This window comes from Eulemur rufifrons, chromosome 2 (assembly GCF_041146395.1).
Source record: "Eulemur rufifrons isolate Redbay chromosome 2, OSU_ERuf_1, whole genome shotgun sequence".
NCBI lineage: Eukaryota > Metazoa > Chordata > Mammalia > Primates > Lemuridae > Eulemur > Eulemur rufifrons.
The window spans coordinates 49,970,743-49,994,190 of record NC_090984.1 but is presented as its reverse complement, the minus strand read 5'-3'; the positions used below and the strand labels follow the sequence as shown (position 1 = coordinate 49,994,190).

The following is a 23,448-nucleotide window of genomic DNA, read 5'->3' as shown; positions in this document are numbered from 1 at the left end:
ATGCTTTGTGTTGTTTCATTTCTCAGTTCAGACAACCCGTGTTTAATGCTCTTTCAAATTGTTTTCTGCATCTTCCATGGCTGATATCAGATGTCATTTAACAAAATGGGTATATTCCAGTTGTAGTTGCCCAGTGTTTACTTATACATCTGTACTTTTTCTTGTCTATTTTGGTCCCCTTCTTGATGGCAAAAGCTATAATTTTAGGCAGGACTATGCCTGGATCTGGAGTTGTGCATCCTTCCTTTCCCTTGCTCTTCCATGTTAGCTGGCAGTTTTTCTTTTGAAAAGTTTAACAAAAATGGGATATGTGCAATAGGAATATATATATGTATATTTTAATACTTGTGGACAAATGTTACAAGTTGTTTAAGAACAACAAAATCACCAATGTCTTCCATTTTGAGATGTGTATAGTTTTGTAAGCATTAGTGCTTGGTAGCATATTGTAGTGCCATGTTAGGGATTAGTGCATGAACCTAGTAATAATTTTACACTTCAGGATGAATTGTTGATTATAACAATAGTGTAAAAAGAGTGGAAAATCTAGACTTTTTTTTTCATAAATATCTGAATCTGTGATATTCTCCCTGGGGAAAGGAGATTAAGGCCAAATAAATATTATTTGTGAATAGAAATGTGGGGTCAAAATCTTGAGATATTGTTTTTGTGGATATTTCGCTTTCCATGAGGTTACCTGGAAAGCCTTTTTGTTTTATGAAATCTCAAAAGGAGACCCCATTTCCTGATTCCACTTTGCTCTTAGTTTGATGTGATTTTGTTCTTAAACTGTCTTCATATTATATGTCTTTTAGGTTAATTATTTTCCCATTCCTTGTCTGTCAAGGAATTAATTTTACATTTTGCATGTCATACTAAGATGCCATATTAGTTGTTTCAGTGAGTGCTTTTTTAATCTGCAGACCATTCACATTTCCTGTCCGCAGCATGCTGTGTGTAAATATTGTTAGTAATTCAGAGTGTCCTAGATTATTTGTAACAGGCTCTTCCTACTTCCAAATCTACTGAATTGTGTATTAATGGAATTTCAGACTTTTTCCTGAGAATTGGAGATATAGTTGGATGGCACCTACCTAGGTTGCCATGTAAGAAGTCGACTCTTTCCCTTGGTTATAGAAAGCCTCAGACAGCTTTCACTTTTACTACTTTCCTCGTGGACAGTTGTTTTGTTCTGAAAGCATTAAGATAGCTTTCTATAGAAAAGGAATTCCTACCTCTAAAAGCTACCTTGAGAACTTGGACGTGGCAGTTTTCTGAGGTGATTCTTAAATCTCAGTATTAAAGATTTGAGTCCAGGATTTATTGACACGGATTCTACAGCTAGTAGGAAACACAAAACTATTTTAATGTGGTTTATCTTGTATACAAGCAAATTAGAATAAAAAGCCTCTGGCAGTAGATCTCTGGGGACTCAGGTTTAGATTCTCATAGTATACTTAAAGTAGTTGTACTCTTGACTCAAGTAGTTTAGTGCCTGGGAGAATCCATTTCTGAAAAGCATTTAATTAAAAAAAAAAAAATACCTCTGAAAAGGTAATGAATGCAAAATAGCACAGTATATAGGAAAGGATATTTCCTGTTGCAAAAAAAAAAAAAAAAGCCATAAAACGAACTAATAATTTTGAAGAGGTAGAATTTTAATAGCAATAACAGTTTTGCTCGTATAGTAAATTGCATTAATAAGGTTGTACAGTAGAATAAATGATACTACTTGAGCTTGTGGGGCTCTGTAATCAACAGAGTTGCACAAAAGGAAAAAGATGTTCTGGATAAAGAGCATATAAAAGATACTTTCTTTTAAAACAGTATGAATGTATATAAATATATCATTGTTTGAGAAATAACAACTTTTGTGTAAGTTAGAGGTTGAAGACCCTATTTGTTTCCTAAAGCAGAGGATGAGAGCCGTTGAAATGAAACCTTTCTAGTGCTTAACTGGAAAACAAATATGCTTCTACAACTCCACTGAAGCTGTCTTGTGGGTTTTTTGCTTAAGATGTTCTTTTTAGCAACAGGCATTTATTCTGTACAATGGCATACTTTTCTGATTTGTCTCATTTTTCTCCATTACTTTCCTGTACATTTTTTTAAAAAGAAGAGAAAAGTTTCTGTGTTTAGTGTCTTAATAAAACCCAAGAACATGGATAGCTGGATTTTCCTCATGTTTATGGTTATGGAATTGGGATTTAAAAGTGGAAAGGAAAAAGATTGAAGGGAATAGCCAGTGACTTGACTGTATGTTGATTTGTGTGTATGTGTGAAAACCAGACTTGTCTAATGCAGATGTGGCCTATGGCCTGTGATTGCTTATTCTCTTAACAAGGAGAACCCAGCGAACTAGTTTCTTTCTTGATCTGAGGAATCACATAGTTCATATCAGGATACAATAATGGAACTAGGGTGATATCTTACTCCCATTTACCTCATGTCCATCTTTGCCATTTAGCACCTTGAAGATCCCTGAAAAGATTGGGTCTATGTTCCCTTGTCTCAGAGGGAAAAAATACTAAGATAAGTCGTATAGATCTAAGAAAATAGCGTCTCTTGAATATTTAATTCTTACATGACAACTCTAGCAGAAAGAGAAAAGGCTCTTTTAGGTTGATTATAGCTCCTCTTTGAGTATCCTATACCATCAGTTGGTGTTAGAGACATTGAAACAATATTTAGATATCTGCATGATCATGGGGACAGGGGTACATTACAGTGATGTCAATGGTTCCATTACTTTGAACTTTTAAAGATTACCCTTAACATCCATGTTAATAGTCCTAAATGCTAAAATATGCTACAAGTTTCATAGCTCGAAGTATGCAGTTAATTTCTTTGCAAAGTTATTGTGGTCTTATGTTTACTCTCTATGTACCTGTGATATGCAAAATATGAAGAGACCCTTCACCTCCAGGAGTTTACATTCTCATGGTGCTGCTGGTGCAAAAAAATTGCTTCTAGTTTAAGAACATTGCTTAGCTATTAATTACACCATATTTGGAAGGATCCCTTGGTGAACAATTTTTAAAAGCAGAGAGCTATGCTAAATTTCAGGGCATTGATGCTTGAGTTTACATTGTATTAGCTCTGCTCTTTATCATCTTTTCCCCAGGGAGCTGTGCAGGTAATGCTTATTAATGTGAATCAGAAAAGAAACCATTCTGCCTAAGGGCATCTTCATCTCCCTATACCACCTATGCTCTTCTATGATATGGCTGTCAATAAATGGCCAAGAATACTTAACTGCACCATAAAACTGTACGTCTCTCCTTTCCCAGAGCTTTTACATCATTCTCTACTCAAAAGGGCAGGATTTGCATATAAGCCTTTTAAAATTGATTAGTGGTCCTAATGTTAACATTTTTGTTTATGGCTTGTACCTCTGTTCTGAAGCAGCGTTGTGATAGATGTACAACATCTGCCTGCATTTCTAAGCAATTAACCCAAACATTCAGTTGAAACCTTGCATGTTTACTTGTTATTTCCATAATTCCTCTCAATCAAGGGGTTTACTTTGCATGTTTGTTAAACTAAAACTGGGTCTGGTTGAAAGTGCAAGCAATATTGGCAGACCCATAACTCTGATTTTAGAGTACTAATATTCTAATGCATGGCTGAACATGTCCAGTGTGTGGTTACTAGTAATTTTATATATGCATTTATTAATAATGAAGCAATAGAGACTTAAACCAATAGCCTGAATTTATTTGGATTATTAGTTTTCATTTTTTAATTAAAGATTATCTTACTTCCATTGAAAATGGGAAGTAGAAGATAAACAGGGGCAACCATAAGACATTCAAACTGTCAGGAATAGGGCATAACAGTGCTCACCCCCTAACCTCTTTCCTGGTTCCATTAGTCCCCAGGCATGTTTGAAAACAAAAGGCACAAACTACGCATGTTGAATAAATAAGCTGCTATGGCTATAATATCAGAAAGGTGCAGAGTTTTAGAAAGGGTAGGAAAATAAAGAATGCCAATATGGAGTATATAAAATAACTGGGTATGGGGTTTATTTCTGTTAAAATTTATGTAGATTAAGTTTGAGGTTTCTGAAAACTAGTATCTTGGAATTAAATAGTGTCAACATGCACATATTTCAGGTGTTTCAGGTAACTAAGCAACTGTTGTGGATGATAGTGGTAATGACCAGCCATAAAGGACCCCTGCAAGGGAGACAGTCCTATTTGTAGACATATTGATACATCTATGTTTTGGTTTCTATTACTGTATTACATTAAAAATTTTTTTTATAGTCAAAGTTTTATCCTTGATAGTTTAGTCAGACTGTACAATTTCTTGCCTAAAGCTTTTTTTTTTTTTTTAAGTGATTGGGTCTTACTCTGTTGCCCGGGCTGGAGTACAGTGACATGATCGTAAGTCACTGTAGCCTTGAACTCCTGTGTCCAAGCAGTCCTGCCTCAGCCTGAGTAGCTGGGACTACAGATGCGTGCCACCACATCTGGCTCACTTTTAAATTTTTGTAGAGAACAAGGTCTTGCTATGTTGCCCAGGCTGGTGTCAAACTCCTGGCCTCAAGTGATCCTCCTGCCTTGGCCTCCCTAACTGCTAGGATTTTAGGCATGACCCACTGCACCTGGCCCCTAAAGCTTTTGATCCCAGGTAAACAGGAGAAAGTTTTTTCACTTTAAAAAACAAGAAAATCCTTGCCATTTATTTTATTTGATGAATAAATAGATCAATTTATCATATAGCTTAAAATTTTCCTTGAGAAGATTTCTTACTTTGAAATAACCTTTATAAGTACAAATGATATGACAAATAATGTACAAATGGGATTCATGTCTGAAAGAAGCCTAAATAGAAGAGAATTCCAGACTAAACTAGATGGTTTTCACTAGATTCCTTCCAGGTTTCATGTTCTATGATTGAAAAAAATTATTTTTCAAAATTATTTTAAGTTCATATTCTTTTTGCTGTGGGACTTCACTACAAATACTTCTGGGAATGAATTAAGTGGAATGGTAACTCGTCAGTGGTTCATAATTGAATTAGACTTCTTGTCACTGTGATGTTTGGTTTCCATTCAAATGTATGAAGTGAGGAGTCATATTCCAAATTTTCTCTTTGCCACTTAATGATAGCATGTCTGCCAACCGATGAAGATTTAAGGACAGAGTCTCTTCTGATTATTCCACTAAGTCTTGTCAAAATAGTTAATATTGGAAAACCAAACATCACAGATTTTTCCAGGAACTCACACTCCTAAACAAAGTCAGAATAGATAGAGTTTTCAGGTTTTGTCTCCCTTCGTGATGATATGCCATGCCATCACTTAAAATGTATTTTTCTTCCAGAGGTAAGAAAGATAGTCTGGCAAGTCATTATCATCAATTTGTAAATAACAGTAGTAGTCTTGTCACTTATCTTAAAACCACCCATCTCTTGTAGTTAAAAAGATGAGTATTAGAGTGCCCTTCACATTATAGTTTACTTACTGTTCTGTATAATGTCCATATTATAGTTTACTGTCCTGTCCTATAAGTACAGGAGTTGCTCACTATGTTTACTTGTCCTACATATTCTCCATTGCATCATTAGTACATGTTATAATGATGAAAGAATTTTATTGAATATGTTTGAAGTATTAAAAAAGGCAGGTCGCTTTTTAATCTATGCATCTTTGGGATTTTGAAGAAGAAATTTTATTCTCCGATGTAAAAAGGAACTGTTACGAGAGTTGGAAACTCTGCACCTGTGTGTGTGTGTATATATATATATATTTTTAGCAATAAAGCAGCATGGGCTGAGAATGCACTGAAATTTCATTGTGTGTTATTTGTTACTTGGAATGAGTAATTTCAAATAGTGCAGAAAATTATGATGGGAGAAGGAGCCTTTCCATAGACCTGGGCTCAAGTAGGCTCCAGACATCAAAGAACAGACCAAGGACAAGGTTTCTTGATACCTACTTGTGGCAGTCTGTGGTATATGTTGTCTATTGGAACAGGCAGCCGTCTGAAGAAAAATGGGCATCCTGTTTCAACTGACTCCATTGCCCCATTTTGCCAACCCATATAAGATCTATCAACAAATAAATGTTTAGTTTCTGGTAAGGAAATAGCTAAGTTATTATATAATCATGACACAACTATTGCAGGGAATCCTTCCCATCTGAATAAGATATAGTGTTTAAGATGCTCTTATATCGAGTATGTAAATGTTGGCTTAGTTATTATCTAAAGAGGTTTTAACATTAATAATTAAAAGATGCTTCTCTTGATTCAGGAGAAAGGAAAGGTTTTTTTCAAGTAAAGTAGACGTTACAGAGTTCCTTGGGACTGGCTATTGTCAAATGGGGAGGAACAAAGAAGCTATGTTGTTTTTGTCCATGTGACTACTAATGTAACTTCCTTTGATTTATGAAACTATTCATTTAATAAACATTTACTAGTACACTTTACTTTCCCAGGTACTATGCTAGAAGTTGGGGTTACAAAAAGGAGATGGTTTCTAACATTAATTAAAAATCTCAAAAATTTACAATTTCAATATGCAATGTAATGCTCTTATAGCCACATGGAATTTTGAAATTTTTTTTAACATATATAAAATTGCCTTTATGTCTATATGTGTGTATCCATATACATGAAGGTTAATAGCTAGTATTGAGCACTTACTATGTGCCAATAAACACAGCTCTAATTATATGTATTCATTAACTCATTTAATTACCACCATAGCTCTAGTTGCTGTTTTTATCCCTGTTTTACATAGAAGGAAATAAAAATAGAGATTTAATTCTTCAAGTTTATGGCTAATAAGTACGCAAGCAACAGTTTGAATCCAAAGTTTTGTTCCAGAACCTGGACACTTAACAGCATGATATTTTGTACCTCCCAAAAAAAAAAAATGGAAGGGGAAGAAGTGTACTTTAACTCTTTATTTTGTCACATACCTTTATCTGAATTTTTTCTACAGTGAGCATGCAATTTGAAAAGAAAGAACCAATTTAAAGCCAGCCAGATTAATTTGCCATCAGGTTGAAGCATTTAATTTTCTATTCTACATCTTAACCAAAATGGCAAATCCAGAGGTTGAGAAAAATAGATACAGAAGAACAGCTTTTTAATTTAGATAAAGAAAGGAAATTGTTGAGGTGGACATACCCATACATATATTAAAAACCCCAGGATGATTCAATATATTAGGTCCCATTCTTTAAAAGTTTTTCTAGTGCCCTTTATTGTCCTTGCTTATCAACCAAATTTGGCAACTCAAAAGCATATTTGCAAGCAAATCAGAATTTTCTCAGTATAAAACCTTTCTAAAGGAAAATGTCCTATATGCAGTATAAAGTGGAAAGAATCTGGTATAAAAAAAATTCTACCAGCTACATTTCAACCAAGTTAGCATCTATCTATGCCACCACCACTTGGATATATAATTCCTTGATTATATGCTAGCGTCATAGCCCCTCAGTGTCTACTTGTTGCCTTTCCCTCCCATTCTCCACAGGACAATCAAAATGAGGTTCTAAAAAAGTAAATCTGATCTGTCACCTCCCCCTTTAAAATTCTTCAGGGGCTTCCCATTGTTCTTGGGTTAAAAATAAATATCCTTGCACCCTCTGGTTTCTGTCTGGCTACCTTTACAATTCTTGCAGGCTGCCTTTTAATAGGCTCAAAAGACCTCACAGGGTCTTGGCACATGCCTATTCCCTCCATCACCTTATTAATTCCTACTCATCTTTGAGACCCTTGCTGAAACTCCACTTCCTCAGAGAGGCCTTCCCTGAACCCCAGACCAGGTCTGTTGCCTGTTTTATGTGCTTGCAACACTATGTCCCTTTTCTTCAAAACCCTTACCACTGTCATAATTTTACATGTCTTTATGTGATTATTTGCATGTCTGCCTCTGAATAGATCATAAATTTTGTGAGGCTACACAGTGACTGTTTTTGCTTACCTTTTTTACCCAGCACCTAAGCATAATAACTTATAAATATTTAAATGAATATTTTGATAAGCTACTCAGCCAAAGTGCTACATAAAGGAAAATTAGAGAAAACAATACTTCAGTGAATGTTTGATACTTTATTATTCCTTTTATTATTACTCTGTTAAGCTCAGTTTACAACAGAAAAGAGACATTATATATTATCCAGTCAATTTATTTTATTTTATTTTATTTTATTTATTTATTTTTTTTGTTGAGACAGAGTCTCACTTTGTTGCCCAGGCTAGAGTGAGTGCCGTGGCGTCAGCTTAGCTCACAGCAACCTCAGACTCCTCGGATTAAGCGATCCTACTGCCTCAGCCTCCCAAGTAGCTGGGACTACAGGCATGCGCCACTATGCCCGGCTAATTTTTTCTATATAGATTTTTAGTTGTCCATATAATGTCTTTCTATTTTTAGTAGAGACAGGGTCTCGCTCAGGCTGGTCTCGAACTCCTGACCTTGAGCAATCCACCCGCCTCGGCCTCCCAGAGTGCTAGGATTACAGGCGTGAGCCACCGCGCCCGGCCTAGTCAATTTATTAAATATTACCTACAGAGTATTATGTATCTCTATTTCACATAAGAAAAAAATGATTTTTCAGTATTCGTAACAACTGCTCCATGGAAGAATACAAGTAGTCAACATTAAACTCAGCTCTACTTTCAGACCAACCATGCAACTTTAGATCAGAGAACACATGAACATTGCATCCTAATTCCTAAATTTGCAGTCAAAGATGTGTTCAGCGATAAGTATTATGAAATTGATAAGCTAAAATAAGTTCTTAAGGCAAATAGCTATTAAACCTGGGCAGAAGACTCTTTAATTTCTAATCTAAAAACAGCTTCACAAATCATTTGGAAAATCAGTCTAGTGGCAAACATAATAGACTACATTTCCCCCCCCTATTCTTGAAGCCAGTCTTTTTCAAGAAAAGACCAAATTGTTGAAGGCAATAAAGCCTGAACCTGATACTTGAGCCTTGGTTCTGGATCAGTTTTCTGGCTTGGACTGGTCAAGAGTCACTTCCTTCAGAATCTTCATTAGTGAACTTAAGCGAGTATGCGTTAACATTATCTTCTCTTTCAGCTAGGAAGAGAGAGAGACAGATATCAGGGCATCTTAAACGTAACTCCCAATTTGCTAGTTGTAAATCCACTTCAAATTTAAGCTAGTTTATAGCTAGTGATTGGGAGCTGTCAATGTCTCAACACATTTAAGGAACACGTTCTGTTTCTCAAAGAACAACCTAGTGCACAATAAGATCCTCAGACATAAGGTTTCATGTGAAAAAAGACCAACCATTGCTGAGCATCACGGCTTCCGTGAGGACCGGAATAAAATGTGGTCAGAGAGCTTTATGGAGATAGAAGAATCAGTCTTCACCTCCTTTTCCAGTGGCAAGAATTTAGCTTTTCTTTGAACCCTTTGTTAACAGTAACAAATACCTTTATGATTTGAATATTCTGCAAATAGTCTTCAAAAATAACTCTGGTTATTAGGTTTAGAACAAATGTTTGTTGTAATTAGGTAATTTTCAAGAGTTCTGTCACATTAGAACAGCTATATTTAGAACCACATTTAGTGGTGTTCCTCAGCAAGGCAGAGGCACTGGTTTTCTGGTCATATCAGCTTGTCCATCCCAGCATGGAATTTTTACCTGCAATCAAGCTAGGGCAAATGCAACTGGGTTCCCAATATTCTTGGCCTACTGTGCCTACAGTAGAACCAATACACTACAAATGGCCACTCTTGCCTGGAACACAGCTTCAGCAAAACAGAGTAGGGGAATGAGAAATTCTAGTGGCCCACCCCTCCTGGGGAGATACCAAATCCCTTGACTGGGAGCTAGGGGGAAAAGGAGTCCTTTGTTCTTGGCTGCACCTGCCCAGATGGAGCCTCCTTCCTTCTGTGCTGAGGGTGGGGAGTGGAAGGGAAAGAACAGTTATGGCTCAGATGCCACAGGCTCCCTTACTGTTCTTACCAAGATTTAGTAGATTTTCTAAAATATTTGTTTTTCTATTTGTTGAATGCCTTGAAGAAATTTTCCACAGACTTAAGATGGTTGTTTTGTTTTTAATTTTCTTCAGCTTCGTGGACCCTGTCATTCCAAAGTCATTTCCCATGTCAATTATTTTTTTAAGCACAATACTTACTGATCTCATGAACTCATAGAGTAGGGAATGGTAAATTATGGACCATAGGCCAGCCTTCTGCCCATTTTAGTAAATTTTTATTGTAACACAGCCATGTCCATTTGTTTATGCATTGTCCATGGCTGCTTTTGCACTATAATGGCAGAGTAGGGTAGTTGAGACTATATGGTCACAAAGCTTAAAATATTTGCATGTAGCCCTTTACAGAAAAAGTTTGCCAACCCCTGGCTTAGAATGTTGTCTCATGAGCTTAGCTAGCTTTGTAAAAAAGCAAACAAAAAAAATCACTGTTCTGTCCTTAATGTGACCCCTAATATTAAATTTTGAAAAATAAATGTCATTGGTTACAAAATGTGTAATTCACAAGGAATAAACTATTAAAACTACTAAAGACAAAATCAATAGTAAATTCTAAGATTGTTCTTTTGAGGATAATAATGTTATAGCCACATTTTTACTCAACAATAAGTCTGCAAGCTACCAAAAAGCTTTCTTCAATTCAAAGCCATCAACTGCTCATAAAATCCATTTAAATAAGAATTCTTAATAATTGTTTTACCACACTTTCCTCTGAGACTTGATAAACAATTATAAGGTAATTGTAGACAGGACAGCTCTATGCGAGATGTTGATATCCATTCCCAGCACAAAGGCAAATACAGGAATGCAGTAGATGAGCAGCTTTCCCTTCTTCCTGATTTAGACCTTAAAATATGGCTTTAGTATTTTGCATTGTCAATAAAGAAGGCCATACCAAGTATAAAGGGTTATTGACTATCACACCATTTCATCATCCCCTAGCTCATTGGCACAAATTATCAGGAGTAGTTTATATTAAAGGAACTAAGAACCATCATGAAATTTTACCTCTGCAATCTTTTCTTGTAGAGGTATATTGTGAATATCCATCTCAGATGCATTTACTATGGCTTTTGTTTTTAAAAGATAGCTAAATAGAAAATACAGAGAGAAAACATTAGTATCATAGCACAGTTAAGATTATCAGTGAACCAAACTTGCCATCTAAAGAAAAGATCTGTCAAGCAAAGCCTGCCCTCTTAACTGATTTCCATTTCAAAACTCATGATGTACAGTTAGCCCTTTATCAGCATCCATGGATTTAACAAACTGTGCACTGAAAATATTAAAAAATGGATGGTTGTGTCTGTACTGAACACATAGACATTTTTTCTTGTCATCATTCCCTAAACATAACTATTTATATAGCATTTGCATTGGATTAGGTAGTATAAGTAATCTAGAGATGATTTAAAGTATATGGGGGATATATAAAGATTATATGCAAATATTACACGATTTTATATCAGAGACTTCACTGTCTGTAGATCTTGGTATCTGCGAGGGTCCTGGAATCAATCTGCCATGGATACTGAGGGATAACTGTATTTTCTTGGGAAAACAAATTCTCAATAAACAAATCAGAGAGGCTCTGTGCCTCATCCTACCCTTTCCCAGAGAGAAAATTATCTCAGGATAAACTGAAGACAAAAACACGGTTTTATGAATAATGATGATGAGTATAAGCTTCGCACTCCACCGGCAGATCTGTAGCATAGTCTGAAGGAAAGTAATCACGTTGTGAGAATAGTGTTGGATGCCTACCCAGTGACCATTTTGCACAGCTTTCTTGCTATCAGAATCCAGATTTTGTCTAGGGCAGCAGCAATGCCCTGTCCTAGCAGATGAGTCATAACTGTTGTAAGCCAACTGTAACAAGCCTATTTTTTTAATTTTTTTTTTTTATTTTTATTTTTTTTCTGAGACAGAGTCTTGGTCTGTTGCCCGGGCTAGAGTACCATGGCGTTAAACTAGCTCACAGCAACCTTAAACTCCTGGCTCAAGCAATCCTCCTGCCTCAGCCTGCTGAGTAACCGGGACTACAAATGTGTGCCACCATGCCCGGCTAATTTTTTCTATTTTTAGTAGAGAGATGGTCTCGCTCTTGCTCAGGCTGGTCTCGAACTCCTGACCTCAAGTGATTCTCCCACCTTGGCCTCCCACAGTGCTAGGATTACAGGCGTGAGCCACCACACCCAGGCTGTAATAAGCCTATTGCCACATATTTACTCTCCCAGCTTAAGGTGATCATGTGACATAATTCTGGTGACCACAAATAAGGAAATTTATGCTGATAAGAGGAGATCTTTTCTTGTGTTCCTATACTCCCCATATCCTTTTCCTTCCTGCTACTGTGTAATTGCAACAGTCATCCTGCATCCTAGAGGAAAAGGCCCAGAGAACCAGAAAGGTGCTGAACCAGAGCCCTGTGATGGCTGAGCAACTAGATGATTTCTGGAGCAGCCAACTCCCCCCACCTCTTACTAATGCCACTGTCAGTCAGGTTTTCTGTTATTAACAATTAAATTCATTCTCACTGATAGAAACTTATTATCTTCCCAGACTCATGCCACCAATACTTTCCTAGTTTCTACTTTTTTTTTTTTTTTTCTTTTTTTTTTTGTTGTTGTTGTTGAGACAGAGTCTCACTTTGTTGCCCAGGCTAGAGTGAGTGCCGTGGCGTCAGCTTAGCTCACAGCAACCTCAGACTCCTCGGCTTAAGCGATCCTACTGCCTCAGCCTCCCGAGTAGCTGGGACTACAGGCATGCGCCACCATGCCCGGCTAATTTTTTTTCTATATAGATTTTTAGTTGTCTATATAATGTCTTTCTATTTTTAGTAGAGACGGGGTCTCGCTCAGGCTGGTCTCGAACTCCTGACCTTGAGCGATCCACCCGCCTCGGCCTCCCAGAGTGCTAGGATTACAGGCGTGAGCCACCGCGCCCGGCCCCTAGTTTCTACTTAATTAAAAAGAATGTACTGACTTTTGATTCAACTCATTTTAAAGATTAAGAAATTAATCAAAATCCCATAATGCTTTTCAAGTTTATGTTAAAATTTTGTATTTTTACTTCCCTAGCAAAAACTCAATTATAGCTCTTCTAGGACATTAACTTAAACCTGTTTCCAAAAAAGATTTGAGATTACTAATAACACACACTTAGGGATACTTTTTTTTCCTCTTTAAACTTAATTCTTTTTTTTCTTTCTTTTTTTGAGACAGGATCTCACTCTGTTGCCCAGGCTGGAGTGCAGTGGCATCATCAGACATCACTGCAACCTTAAGCTCCTGGGCTCCAGTGATCCTATCGCCTCAGCCTCCAGAGTAGCTGGGACTACAGATGCATGCCACCACACCCAGCTAATTTTTTTTTTTTTTTGTGGAGACAGGGTCTTGCTATTGCCCAGGCTGGTTTCAAACTCCTGGCCTCAAGCAATCCTCTGGCCTTGGCCTCCCAAAGTGTTAGGATTACAGGTACGAGTCACCATGCCTGGCCTTTTATCTTTATTTTTCTTTTTTTTAAATACAGACAGGGTCTCCCTCTGTCACCCAGGCTGGAGTGCAAGGGCATCATCATAGCTCACTGCAACCTCAAACTCCAGTGCTCAAGCAATCCTCCCACCTCAGCCTCCCAAGTAGCTAGGACTACAGACGTGTGCCACCATGCCCAGCTAATTTTTTAAATTTTTTGTAGAGTTGGGGTCTCAATATATTGTCCAGGCTGATCTTGAACTCCTAGCTTCAGATGATCTCCTGTCTTGGCCTCCCAAAGTGCTGGGATTACAGGAGTGAGCCACTTTTCCTGGCCCTAGGTATCTATTCTTGATCCCATACCTGGGAGTGGTACCACACATGATAAAAACACCCACAAGACTGGCTTTGGGATGGAGACAAACCGAAAAGGTGTTTACAGTAACATTATTTTGCAAAAGCTTATTACCTTCTAGAATTTTCTTTAATGAAAGAATTCCCTCTGAATTGTTCTAAGGTATGATTAAGACATAGAAGGATTATAAGACATTTAAAATGATCATAAAGTTATGAGATGATATTTTCATCCTGGCTTCAGCATCTTTTTTCCCCCTTTTTAAGCATCCTCTTTGGTACAAACACTTTGTCTTTTCTAGAAGATCTTTTAATATTAATTTGATGAACAATATCTAAAGCTACTCACCACACCATTTTGTCACTGGAAAGGCAGAAGTGACCTCTCAAGGCAGCCAGGGCAGCATGGGTAGAATATAGATGGAAACCAATGGGAATCCCACAGGGACCACAGAATAGAAGGTTGTAAGTGCTGGGGGAAGGAAAAAACAGAATATGGGTAAGAACGAACATCAGAGAATTTTTAAAAAACAACTGGTCTCTAGAAGCATTCCTGTCACCTAAGACATAAGTGAAAATTATGCCATAATAGGAATAAGACTGGAAAAATGTCACATTTAACAAATGTTGGCTGGGTGCAGTGGCTCACGCCTGTAATCCTAACACTCTGGGAGGCTAAGGCGGGAGGATCACTTGAGCTCTGAAGTTTGAGATCAGCCTCAGCAAGAGCAAGACCCCATCTCTACTAAAAATAGAAAAAATTAGCTGGGCATGGTTGCTCACGCCTATAGTCCCAGCTACTCAGGAAGCTGAGGCAGGAGGCTTGAGCCCAGGAGTTTGAGATTGCAAGTGAGCTATGATGACACCACAGCACTCGCCAAGGCAACAGAGTGAGACTCTGTCTCAAAAAAAAAAAAAACAAAAATAAAGGTTAACTCATTTTAGTTAAATCATACCCTAGATTACAGATATCCTCCTAGATTCTAGCCACAAAAACAATCATGGATGTACAGTTGTCACTTCAACAGAGAAAGGTAATTTACCCCTGAAAAACAGCTAACTAACATTTAAACATTTAAAACTACAGACCAGGCGTGGTGGCTCACGCCTGTAATCCTAGCACTCTGGGAGGCCGAGGTGGGTGGATCGCTCAAGGTCAGGAGTTCGAGACCAGCCTGAGCAAGAGCGAGACCCCGTCTCTACTAAAAATAGAAAGAAACTATATGGACAACTAAAATATATATAGAAAAAATTAGCCGGGCATGGTGGCGCACGTCTGTAGCCCCAGCTACTCGGGAAGCTGAGGCAAGAGGATAGCTTAAGCCCAGGAGTTTGAGGTTACTGTGATTGAGGCTGACGCCACGGCACTCACTCTAGCCAGGGCAACAAAGCAAGACTCTGTCTCAAAAAAAATAAAAAAATAAAACTACAAATCACCATGTAAATTAGCTACTATTACATCAATTCACAGTTCATGAAAAATTAATCAAGTTGATTGGGGCTTACTAAACCACTTATTAATAGAACTAAAATCAGGATTTTTCTTTTGCAGATATATTTTTAAAAATTTAATGGAAAAAATACCCATGCTGAAAGCAAAAGAAACAAAGAAAAAGGAATCCCATTATCTTAGCAAGCCACCTTGCTATTTTCTTTCCCTTTATGCTCTGAAAGATTACTGAATGTGGCCGGGCGTGATGGCTCACGCCTGTAATCCTAGCTCTCTGGGAGGCCGAGGTGGGCGGATCGTTTGAGCTCAGGAGTTCGAGACCAGCCTGAGCAAGAGCGAGACCCCATATCTACTAAAAATAGAAAGAAATTATATGGACAGCTAAAAATATATATAGAAAAAAAAAAAAATTAGCCGGGCATGGTGGCGCATGCCTGTAGTCCCAGCTACTCGGGAGGCTGAGACAGGAGGATCGCTTGAGCCCAGGAGTTTGAGGTTGCTGTGAGCTAGCCTGACGCCACGGCACTCACTCTAGCCCGGGCAACAGAGTGAGACTCTGTCTCAAAAAAAAAAAAAAAAAAAAAAAAAAAAAGATTACTGAATGAGGAATCAGATGTTGATTTTAGCTCTTGTTATGATACTTGAGCAAGTCATTTATTGTATTTGCTGGCACATATCCAAATATTAGAAAAAAACATTTCAATAAAAAATTAACTATTTCATTATGCATGTATCAAAAGCAATTTTAAAGTGGTTTAGTAAGGGAAAAATTATTTACATAAGTACAGTATACTGTGCAGAATTCTATTAATAAAAGAAAGTATAAAAATCACAAGGCTGGCTGGGCACAGTAGCTCATGCCTGCAATCTTAGCATTGTGGGAGGCTGAGAAAGAAGGATCACTTAAGCCCAGGAGCTCGAAACCAGCCTGGGCAACATAGCGAGACCGATTCTCTACAAAACAAGACAAAAAAAAAAATCAGCTAGGCATGGTGCTATATTCCTGTAGTCCAAGCTACTTGGGCAGCTGGAGTTCAATGTTGCAGTGGGCTATGATCACACCACTGCACTCTATCTAGGGACAGAGCAAGACCCTGTCTCAAAAAAAGAAAATCACATGGCTAAAAAGAAATATATTTATGTCAAGAGATAACAATAAATAACAAAATATATTCAGGCCAGAGGCAGTGGCTCACACCCATAATCTCAGCACTTTCAGAGGCTGAGGTAGGAGGATCACTTGAGCCCAGGAGTTTGAGACCAGTGTGGGCAATATTGCGAGACCCCGACTTTACAAAAAAATTTTAAAAATTAACTGGGCACAGTGGTGTGCACCGGTACTCCTAACCACTCTGGAAGCTAAGATGGGAAGATAGCTTAAGCCCAGGAGTTCGAGGTTGCAGTGAGCTGTGATCATACCACTGTACTCCAGCCTGGGCAACAGAGCAAGACCCCATCTCTGGGGGAGGAAAAAAAAACCAAAATATATTATATTTCTTTGTAATAACAAGTCCCACATCACACATATAGTACTGTAATTTTATGAATATGAGTAACCAAAAAGCCATGAAATAAAGTTGCATTAATTTGAATTAATTCCACATAGTAATTAATTAGTTCTGACAAAGCACAGTACTTATAGACAAATATCTTAGAAGAAACTAATATATGAAACAATGCAATACGTAAAGAAATCCCAACATTACGCTTATGCATGCAATATAACAGAAATATAGGCATATGTCAGTGATACTGTGGGTTTGCTTTCAGACCACTGCAATAAAGTGAATATCACAACAAAGCAAGTCACAAATTTTTTGGATTCCCAGGACATATAAAAGTTATGTTTACACTATACTATAGTCTATTAAGTGTTCAGTAGCATTACATCTAAAATACAATGTACACACCTTAATTAAAAACTACTTTATTGCTAAAAAATGTTAATCATCTCAGCTGTCAGCAAGTAATGATCTTTTTCTGGTGGAGGGTCTTACCTCAATGTTGATGGCTGCTGACTGATGAGGACAGTGGTTGCTAAAGGTTGGGGTGGCTGTGGCAATTTTTTAAATAAGACAATGAAATTTACTGCATCAACTGACTCTTCCTTTCACGAAAGATTTCCCTGTAGCATGTGATGCTGTTTAATAGCATTTTACTTGCAGTTTTATTTCAAAATTGGAGTCAATCCTTCTGCTTTATCAAGTAAGTTTATATATAATAATATTCTAAATCCTTTGTTGTCATTTCAACAGTGTTCACAACATCTTCATCAGGAGTCGATTCCATCTCAAGAAATCACTTGCTTTGCTCATCCATAAGAAGCAACTCCTCATGCATTTAATGAGATTGTGGAAATTCAGTGCCATCTTCAGGCTTCACTTCTAATTCTACTTCTCTTGCTAGTTCTACCACATCTGTAGTTACTTCTTCCACTTAAGTCTTGAACCTCTCAAAGTCATTTTTTCCAAACTCCTATTCATGTTGATATTTTGACCTCCTCCCATGAATCATGAATGTTCTTAATGGCATCTAGAATAATGAATATTTTCCAGGTTTTCAATTGACTTTGTCCAGATCCATCAAAAGAATCACAACCTATGGCAGTTATAGCCTTATGAAATATATTTCTTTTTTTTTTTTTTTTTTTTTTTTTGAGACAGAGTCTCACTCTGTTGCCCAGGCTAGAGTGAGTGCCGTGGCGTCAGCCTAGCTCACAGCAACCTCAAACTCCTGAGCTCAAGCGATCCTCCTGTCTCAGCCTCCCGAGTAGCTGGGACTACAGGCATGCGCCACCATGCCCGGCTAATTTTTTCTATATATATTTTTAGCTGTCCATATAATTTCTTTCTATTTTTAGTAGAGGTGGGGTCTCGCTCTTGCTCAGGCTGGTCTCGAACTCCTGAGCTCAAACGATCCGCCCACCTCGGCCTCCAGAGTGCTAGGATTACAGGCGTGAGCCACCGCGCCCGGCCGAAATATATTTCTTAAATGATGAGATTTGAAAGTCAAAATTACTGCTTGATCCATGGGCTTCAAAATGGATTTTGAGTCAGTAGGCATGAAAACGTTAATTTCCTTGTACATCTTGGGTGACCAGGTATATTATCAATGAGCAGTAAATCTATTTTTTCATATCTCATGGTTTCTACAGAGATATTTTGAATCTTTTTTCTGACAGTAGATCTCAACAGTGGGCATGATTCAGTAAATCATGCTATAAACAGGTGTGCTATGTGCTGTCATCCAGGCTTTGTTGTTCCATTTATAGAGCACAGAGTAGATTTAGCATAATTCTTAAGGGCCCTGGGATATTAGGAATGGTAAATTGAACATTGGCTTCAACTTGAAGTCACCAGCTGCATTAGCCACTAACAAGAGTGTCAGCTTGTCCTTTGAAGACAGTCACTGACTTCTCCTTTCTAGCTAAGAAAGTCCTAGATGGCATCTTGTTCCAATACAAAGCTGTTTCATCTACATTGAAAATTTCTTTCTGTCTTTTTTTTTGAGACAGAGTCTCACTCTCTTGCCCGGGCTAGAGTGCCATGGCGTCAGCCTAGCTCACAGCAACCTCAAACTCCTGGGCTCAAGTGATCCTCCTGCCTCAGCTGAAAATTTCTTGTTTAGTGTACTCACCTTCATCAATGATCTTAGCTAGATCTTCTGGATGGGTAACTTGCTACAGCTTTTCCATCAGCACTTACTGCTTCACCTTGTACTTTTATGTTATAGAGATGGCTTCTTTCCTCAAACCTTATGAATCAACATCTGCTATCTTCAAGCTTTTCTTCTGCACCTTCCTCACCTCTCTCAGCCTTCATAGAATTGAAGAGAGTTAGGCCCTTGCTCTGGGTTAGGCTTTGGCTTAAGGGAGTGTTGTAGCTGGTTTGATCATCCATCCAGACTATTAAAATGTTCTGTACAAGCGTTATCACTGAAGTAGCACTTTTAATTTTCTTCAAGAACTTTTTCTTTACATTCACAACTTGGCTTTCCATATGCCTTCCTCACTGAGCTTAATCATTTCCAGCTTTTGATTTGAAGTGAGAGACTTGTGACTCCTCCTTTCACTTGAACACTTAGAGGCCATTATAGGGTTATTAATTGGCTAAATTTCAATGTTATTGTGTCTCAGGGAATAGGCAGGCCCGAGGAGAAGAAGAGAGATGTGGGAATTGCCAGTCAGTGGAGCAGTCAGAACACACACATTTATCAATTAAGTTTGCCATCTTATTTGGGTATAGTTCATGGCACCCCAAAAGAATTATAATGCTAACATCAAAGATCACTGATCACAGGTCACCGTAACAGATATAATAATAATGAAAAAATTTTTAAATGGTGAGAATTACCAAAATGTGACACAAAGACATGAAGTGAGCACATGCTATTGTAAAAATGGTGCTGACAGTCTTGCTCAAGGCAGGTTTGTCACAAATCTTCAATTTATAAAAAAAATGCAGTATCTGCAAGGCACAATAAAGTGAAGCACAATAAAACAAGGCATGCCTATATTTCATTGAATGCTAATACACAAGGAAAAGAAAAATTTTACTAAATTCGGATAGTGAAATTAATGATACAGTAGTGCTTCTGTGGCTATGGAATCATAGTTTATGATTAAAATTTTTAATTCCCACAGTTTGCCTCTGATCATTTGTATGGTCTGTGGCACCTTATTTCTGTTAAGAAACTTCCAACAGTAGGGAGTAAGTCCCTACCCATACTCATAGAGTGGCTTTGGGTTACCTTGCTCAACCATTAAGGGTTAGCATCGTCTAACTCGCAGGGCCTTCCATTCGTACATTGGATCATGGACATTGGAGGATTTCATTCGAAGTACATACTTCCAATGTACTGGCAAATATAACTGTTTCTCCATTTCCTTATCTGTAAAATGAGGTCAACTAGATTATAAAATCTTTTGGTTATAATATTCTGTGAATCTACAAGACAATAGAGGCCCAGCACGGTGGCTCACGCCTGTAATCCTAGCACTCTGGGAGGCTGAGGCGGGCAGATCCTTTGAGCTCAGGAGTTGGAGACCAGCCTGAGCAAGAATGAGACCCCGTCTCTACTAAAAATAGAAAGAAATGATCTGGACAACTAAAAATATATAGAAAAAATTAGCCAGGCACGGTGGCACATGCCTGTAGTCCCAGCTACTCGGGAGGCTGAGGCAGAAGGATTGCTTGAGCCCAGGAGTTTGAGGTTGCTGTGAGCTAGGCTGACGCTACGGCACTCTAGCCCGGACAACAGAGCGAGACTCTGTCTCAAAAAAAAAAAAAGAAAGAAAACAATGTACTGTACTTAAAATCCATATAAGCAAAATTCCATTTAATACTGACACTTAGTTGAGTACAACAAAATCACAGAGTAACAAAGCTATTTCTAAGTGTCAGCACACCATAATAATGCTTTTTGAAATTAGTTGCAATAAACCTTCTACTACCAGTAACAGAATAATAAACTGTAGGTACAAGAATAACCTTGAATCTATCTTGGGACTTTGAATCTAAGAGGATATCACAACTGAAAAGCTCATGCCAATTTTAGGATGTTTAAATATGGGCGGGGGAGAGTATATCTTAGAATTAATCAAATATGGTAGATTGAGAGGGATCAATATCTTTCACATGCATTATTGAGATAAAATTAAAATTAGAACCCAAGATTCTTATTTCAAAATTTATGCTTTATTAGCTATATCAGTAATCATCCTCTTAATTCATTCTCTGATCCCATCTAGGTAATGAACACAAATGCTCTTTAAAAAAAACATCAACTTGTCTTGAGCTGTGCCATTTCATTATCCTCTATATAAGTCCCATAGCTCTTCTTATTCCACAAATACAGAAACACATGGGACTTTCCCTATAGTGTTTTGTAAAGGATCTATACCAGCGTTGTCTAATGGGAATATGTGAGCCACGTATGTGATTTTAAATTTTCTACTAGTCTTGCTAAAAAAAAAACAACAAAAAAAAAACAGGTGAAATTAGTTTTAAAATATTTTATTTAACCCAATTTGTTAAAAATGTCATTTCAACATCTAATCATTATTAGAAAGTGATCAATTTTTCTGTACCAAGTTCTTGAAACCTGTAGTGTATGTTTTGCATTCACAGCATATCTCAATTCAGAATGGCCGTATTTTAATAGCCACATGTGGCTAGTGGTTACAGTAATGCACAGCACAGGTCTAGATGCTTTATCCTTCTCTCCAAAAGGAGATTCAAGGAGCTTCTGCTTCTGGCCCCATATCACCCAATTCCAAGCAGGCCACCACTCCTTCCTTCTCTCTCTCCTTTGAATGGGAAGGGGACTCCAATAGCGATAGGGAGTCTTTCAGTTGGGAAAGAGAAAGGGAGCTATAGGTCTAACTCAGTTTCATGTTTGTTCAAGCTACAAACCTCTTCCTGGTTACTAGGCAAAGCAACTAAGAATTCCTATACTTTAATCCTAAAACTGAACCAAATTGTGGTCAAAATGAACTGTCTTGCTGTGAAAGCCAACACTCAAAATTGAGGATTCAAATACACCTCTAACTTGAAAAAATAAAAATAAGATTAAAATAAAAAAAAAAATTGAGGAGCCTTGTAATACCAAACTCATTGAGTACTTTGTCACTTGTAAATCACAGTACTGGCAAGATGCAAAGTTTACAAGGCAGTATTTTTTTTTTTTTTGAGACAGAGTCTCACTCTCTTGCCTGGGCTAGAGTGCCATGGCGTCAGCCTAGCTCACAGCAACCTCAAACTCCTGGGCTCAAGCGATCCTCCTGTCTCAGCCTCCCAGGTAGCTGGGACTACAGGCACGTGCCACCAGGCCCGGCTAATGTTTTCTATTTTTAATGGTTTGGCTAATTTCTTTCTATTTTTAGTAGAGACGGGGTCTCGCTCTTGCTCAGGCTGGTCTCGAACTCCTGAGCTCAAGCAATCCTTCCAGAGTGCTAGGATTACAGGCGTGAGCCACCTCGAGCAGCCCTACAAGGCAGCATTAAAGTACAAAACATTCAACTTGTGTTTTTCCCCAGTTTCTGGGGTTACAGAAGAATTCGACTTGCGATAGCTTATTACAAACTCCACATTAAATGCAAATTTAAAAGTCCCAGTATCTCAAAGGACTGTAATTTATAGTATGTTATTCTCACTATAAACCAAAAAGATATTTTCTCTTTTTTCCACTGCTAGACATACCTTTTTAGCCTCACTTCACTTGTACATGCCACTAGGGGGATGTAGCCCTCAGAAAGATCTTAAAACCTATACACAAATATTAATATAACTTTTCCATTTCATTAATACATCAAGTTTGTACAAGAGTCAAATTGGTAAAAGCAGCATCCTATCCTTCAAATATACTGTATGAATGGAATAACCTTTTCTTCTAGCACAACATAGGAACAAACTGTTTTCTCCTCCAGCGTCCTCAGTCTCAGGTCAGGGACTAAGGACCGATAGGGAATTCTCAGTACATACCTCCCTTTGAGGGAACCTTCAATGCCAACTAGGAAGGGCGCTTCCAAAAGGACGTTATTTGTGACTCCTAGGAAGACAAACACGGGTCAGAATCTGTACTTCTGCGGGCCTTGAAATAGAAATCCTCCCCCATAGACAGACTCATCGTGGCCATTAAAAAAAAAAAAAATCAACACTCCCCCGTTCCCCGCCCCTATGCCCCAAGTCAAGGGGTTAATGTCCTTACAAATCTTCATCCTGTTTTCTTCCCCAGCTGGTTTTCAGCCACCCAGTGAAGAAAGCCGGAACACACCCTCAGGCTCGCCTCCGCCTTTCCCAAACGCCGCATCCAACTCACTGGAGAAGACCACGGCTCCAAGAGACCGCGACAGGTCCCAGGCGAAGTGCACCGAGTCGGCAAGCACGGCGTGGCACTGGGCGCACTGGAACACAGCGCACCTCTCGGGCTCCAGCCACCACGGCAGCGGCGGGCCAGCGGCAGGCTCCTCCGCCTCCAGCCTTGTGGGGCCTAGAGGCGAGGATCCCTTCACTACCTGCGTGTCCCACTCCATGGAGGTTGTCAAAGAAGGTTCGTCAATCGCCCTCCTAGCGCCATCATTAAAATCACCCTCAGGCAGCGTTGCACAGCGCGAGCGATGCAGTCGTGGCCGAGCCGCCATCTTCCAGCAACAGGCGCCTCGGTTTCGAACACGCATCAG

The 23,448-nt window shown here is 38.4% G+C and overlaps 1 protein-coding gene across 2 annotated transcripts; it reads right to left on the bottom strand.

The window, feature by feature from the left end:
- Positions 1–8,505: 8,505 nt before the first annotated feature.
- Positions 8,506–23,438, bottom strand: OIP5 (Opa interacting protein 5). Of its 2 annotated transcripts, XM_069461322.1 has the most exons (5): positions 23,088–23,438; positions 22,751–22,817; positions 14,169–14,291; positions 11,001–11,082; positions 8,506–9,066 (listed from the first exon to the last, which is right to left on the bottom strand). In XM_069461322.1, the coding sequence occupies exons 1-5, from the start codon at positions 23,407–23,409 to the stop codon at positions 8,971–8,973; spliced, it is 690 nt and encodes a 229-aa protein (XP_069317423.1). In that variant the 5' UTR covers positions 23,410–23,438; the 3' UTR covers positions 8,506–8,970. The 2 variants fall into 2 exon arrangements, with proteins under 2 accessions (XP_069317423.1, XP_069317433.1); XM_069461332.1 differs by lacking the exon at positions 14,169–14,291 and having other exon boundaries at positions 8,971–9,066; positions 23,088–23,431.
- Positions 23,439–23,448: the final 10 nt, after the last annotated feature.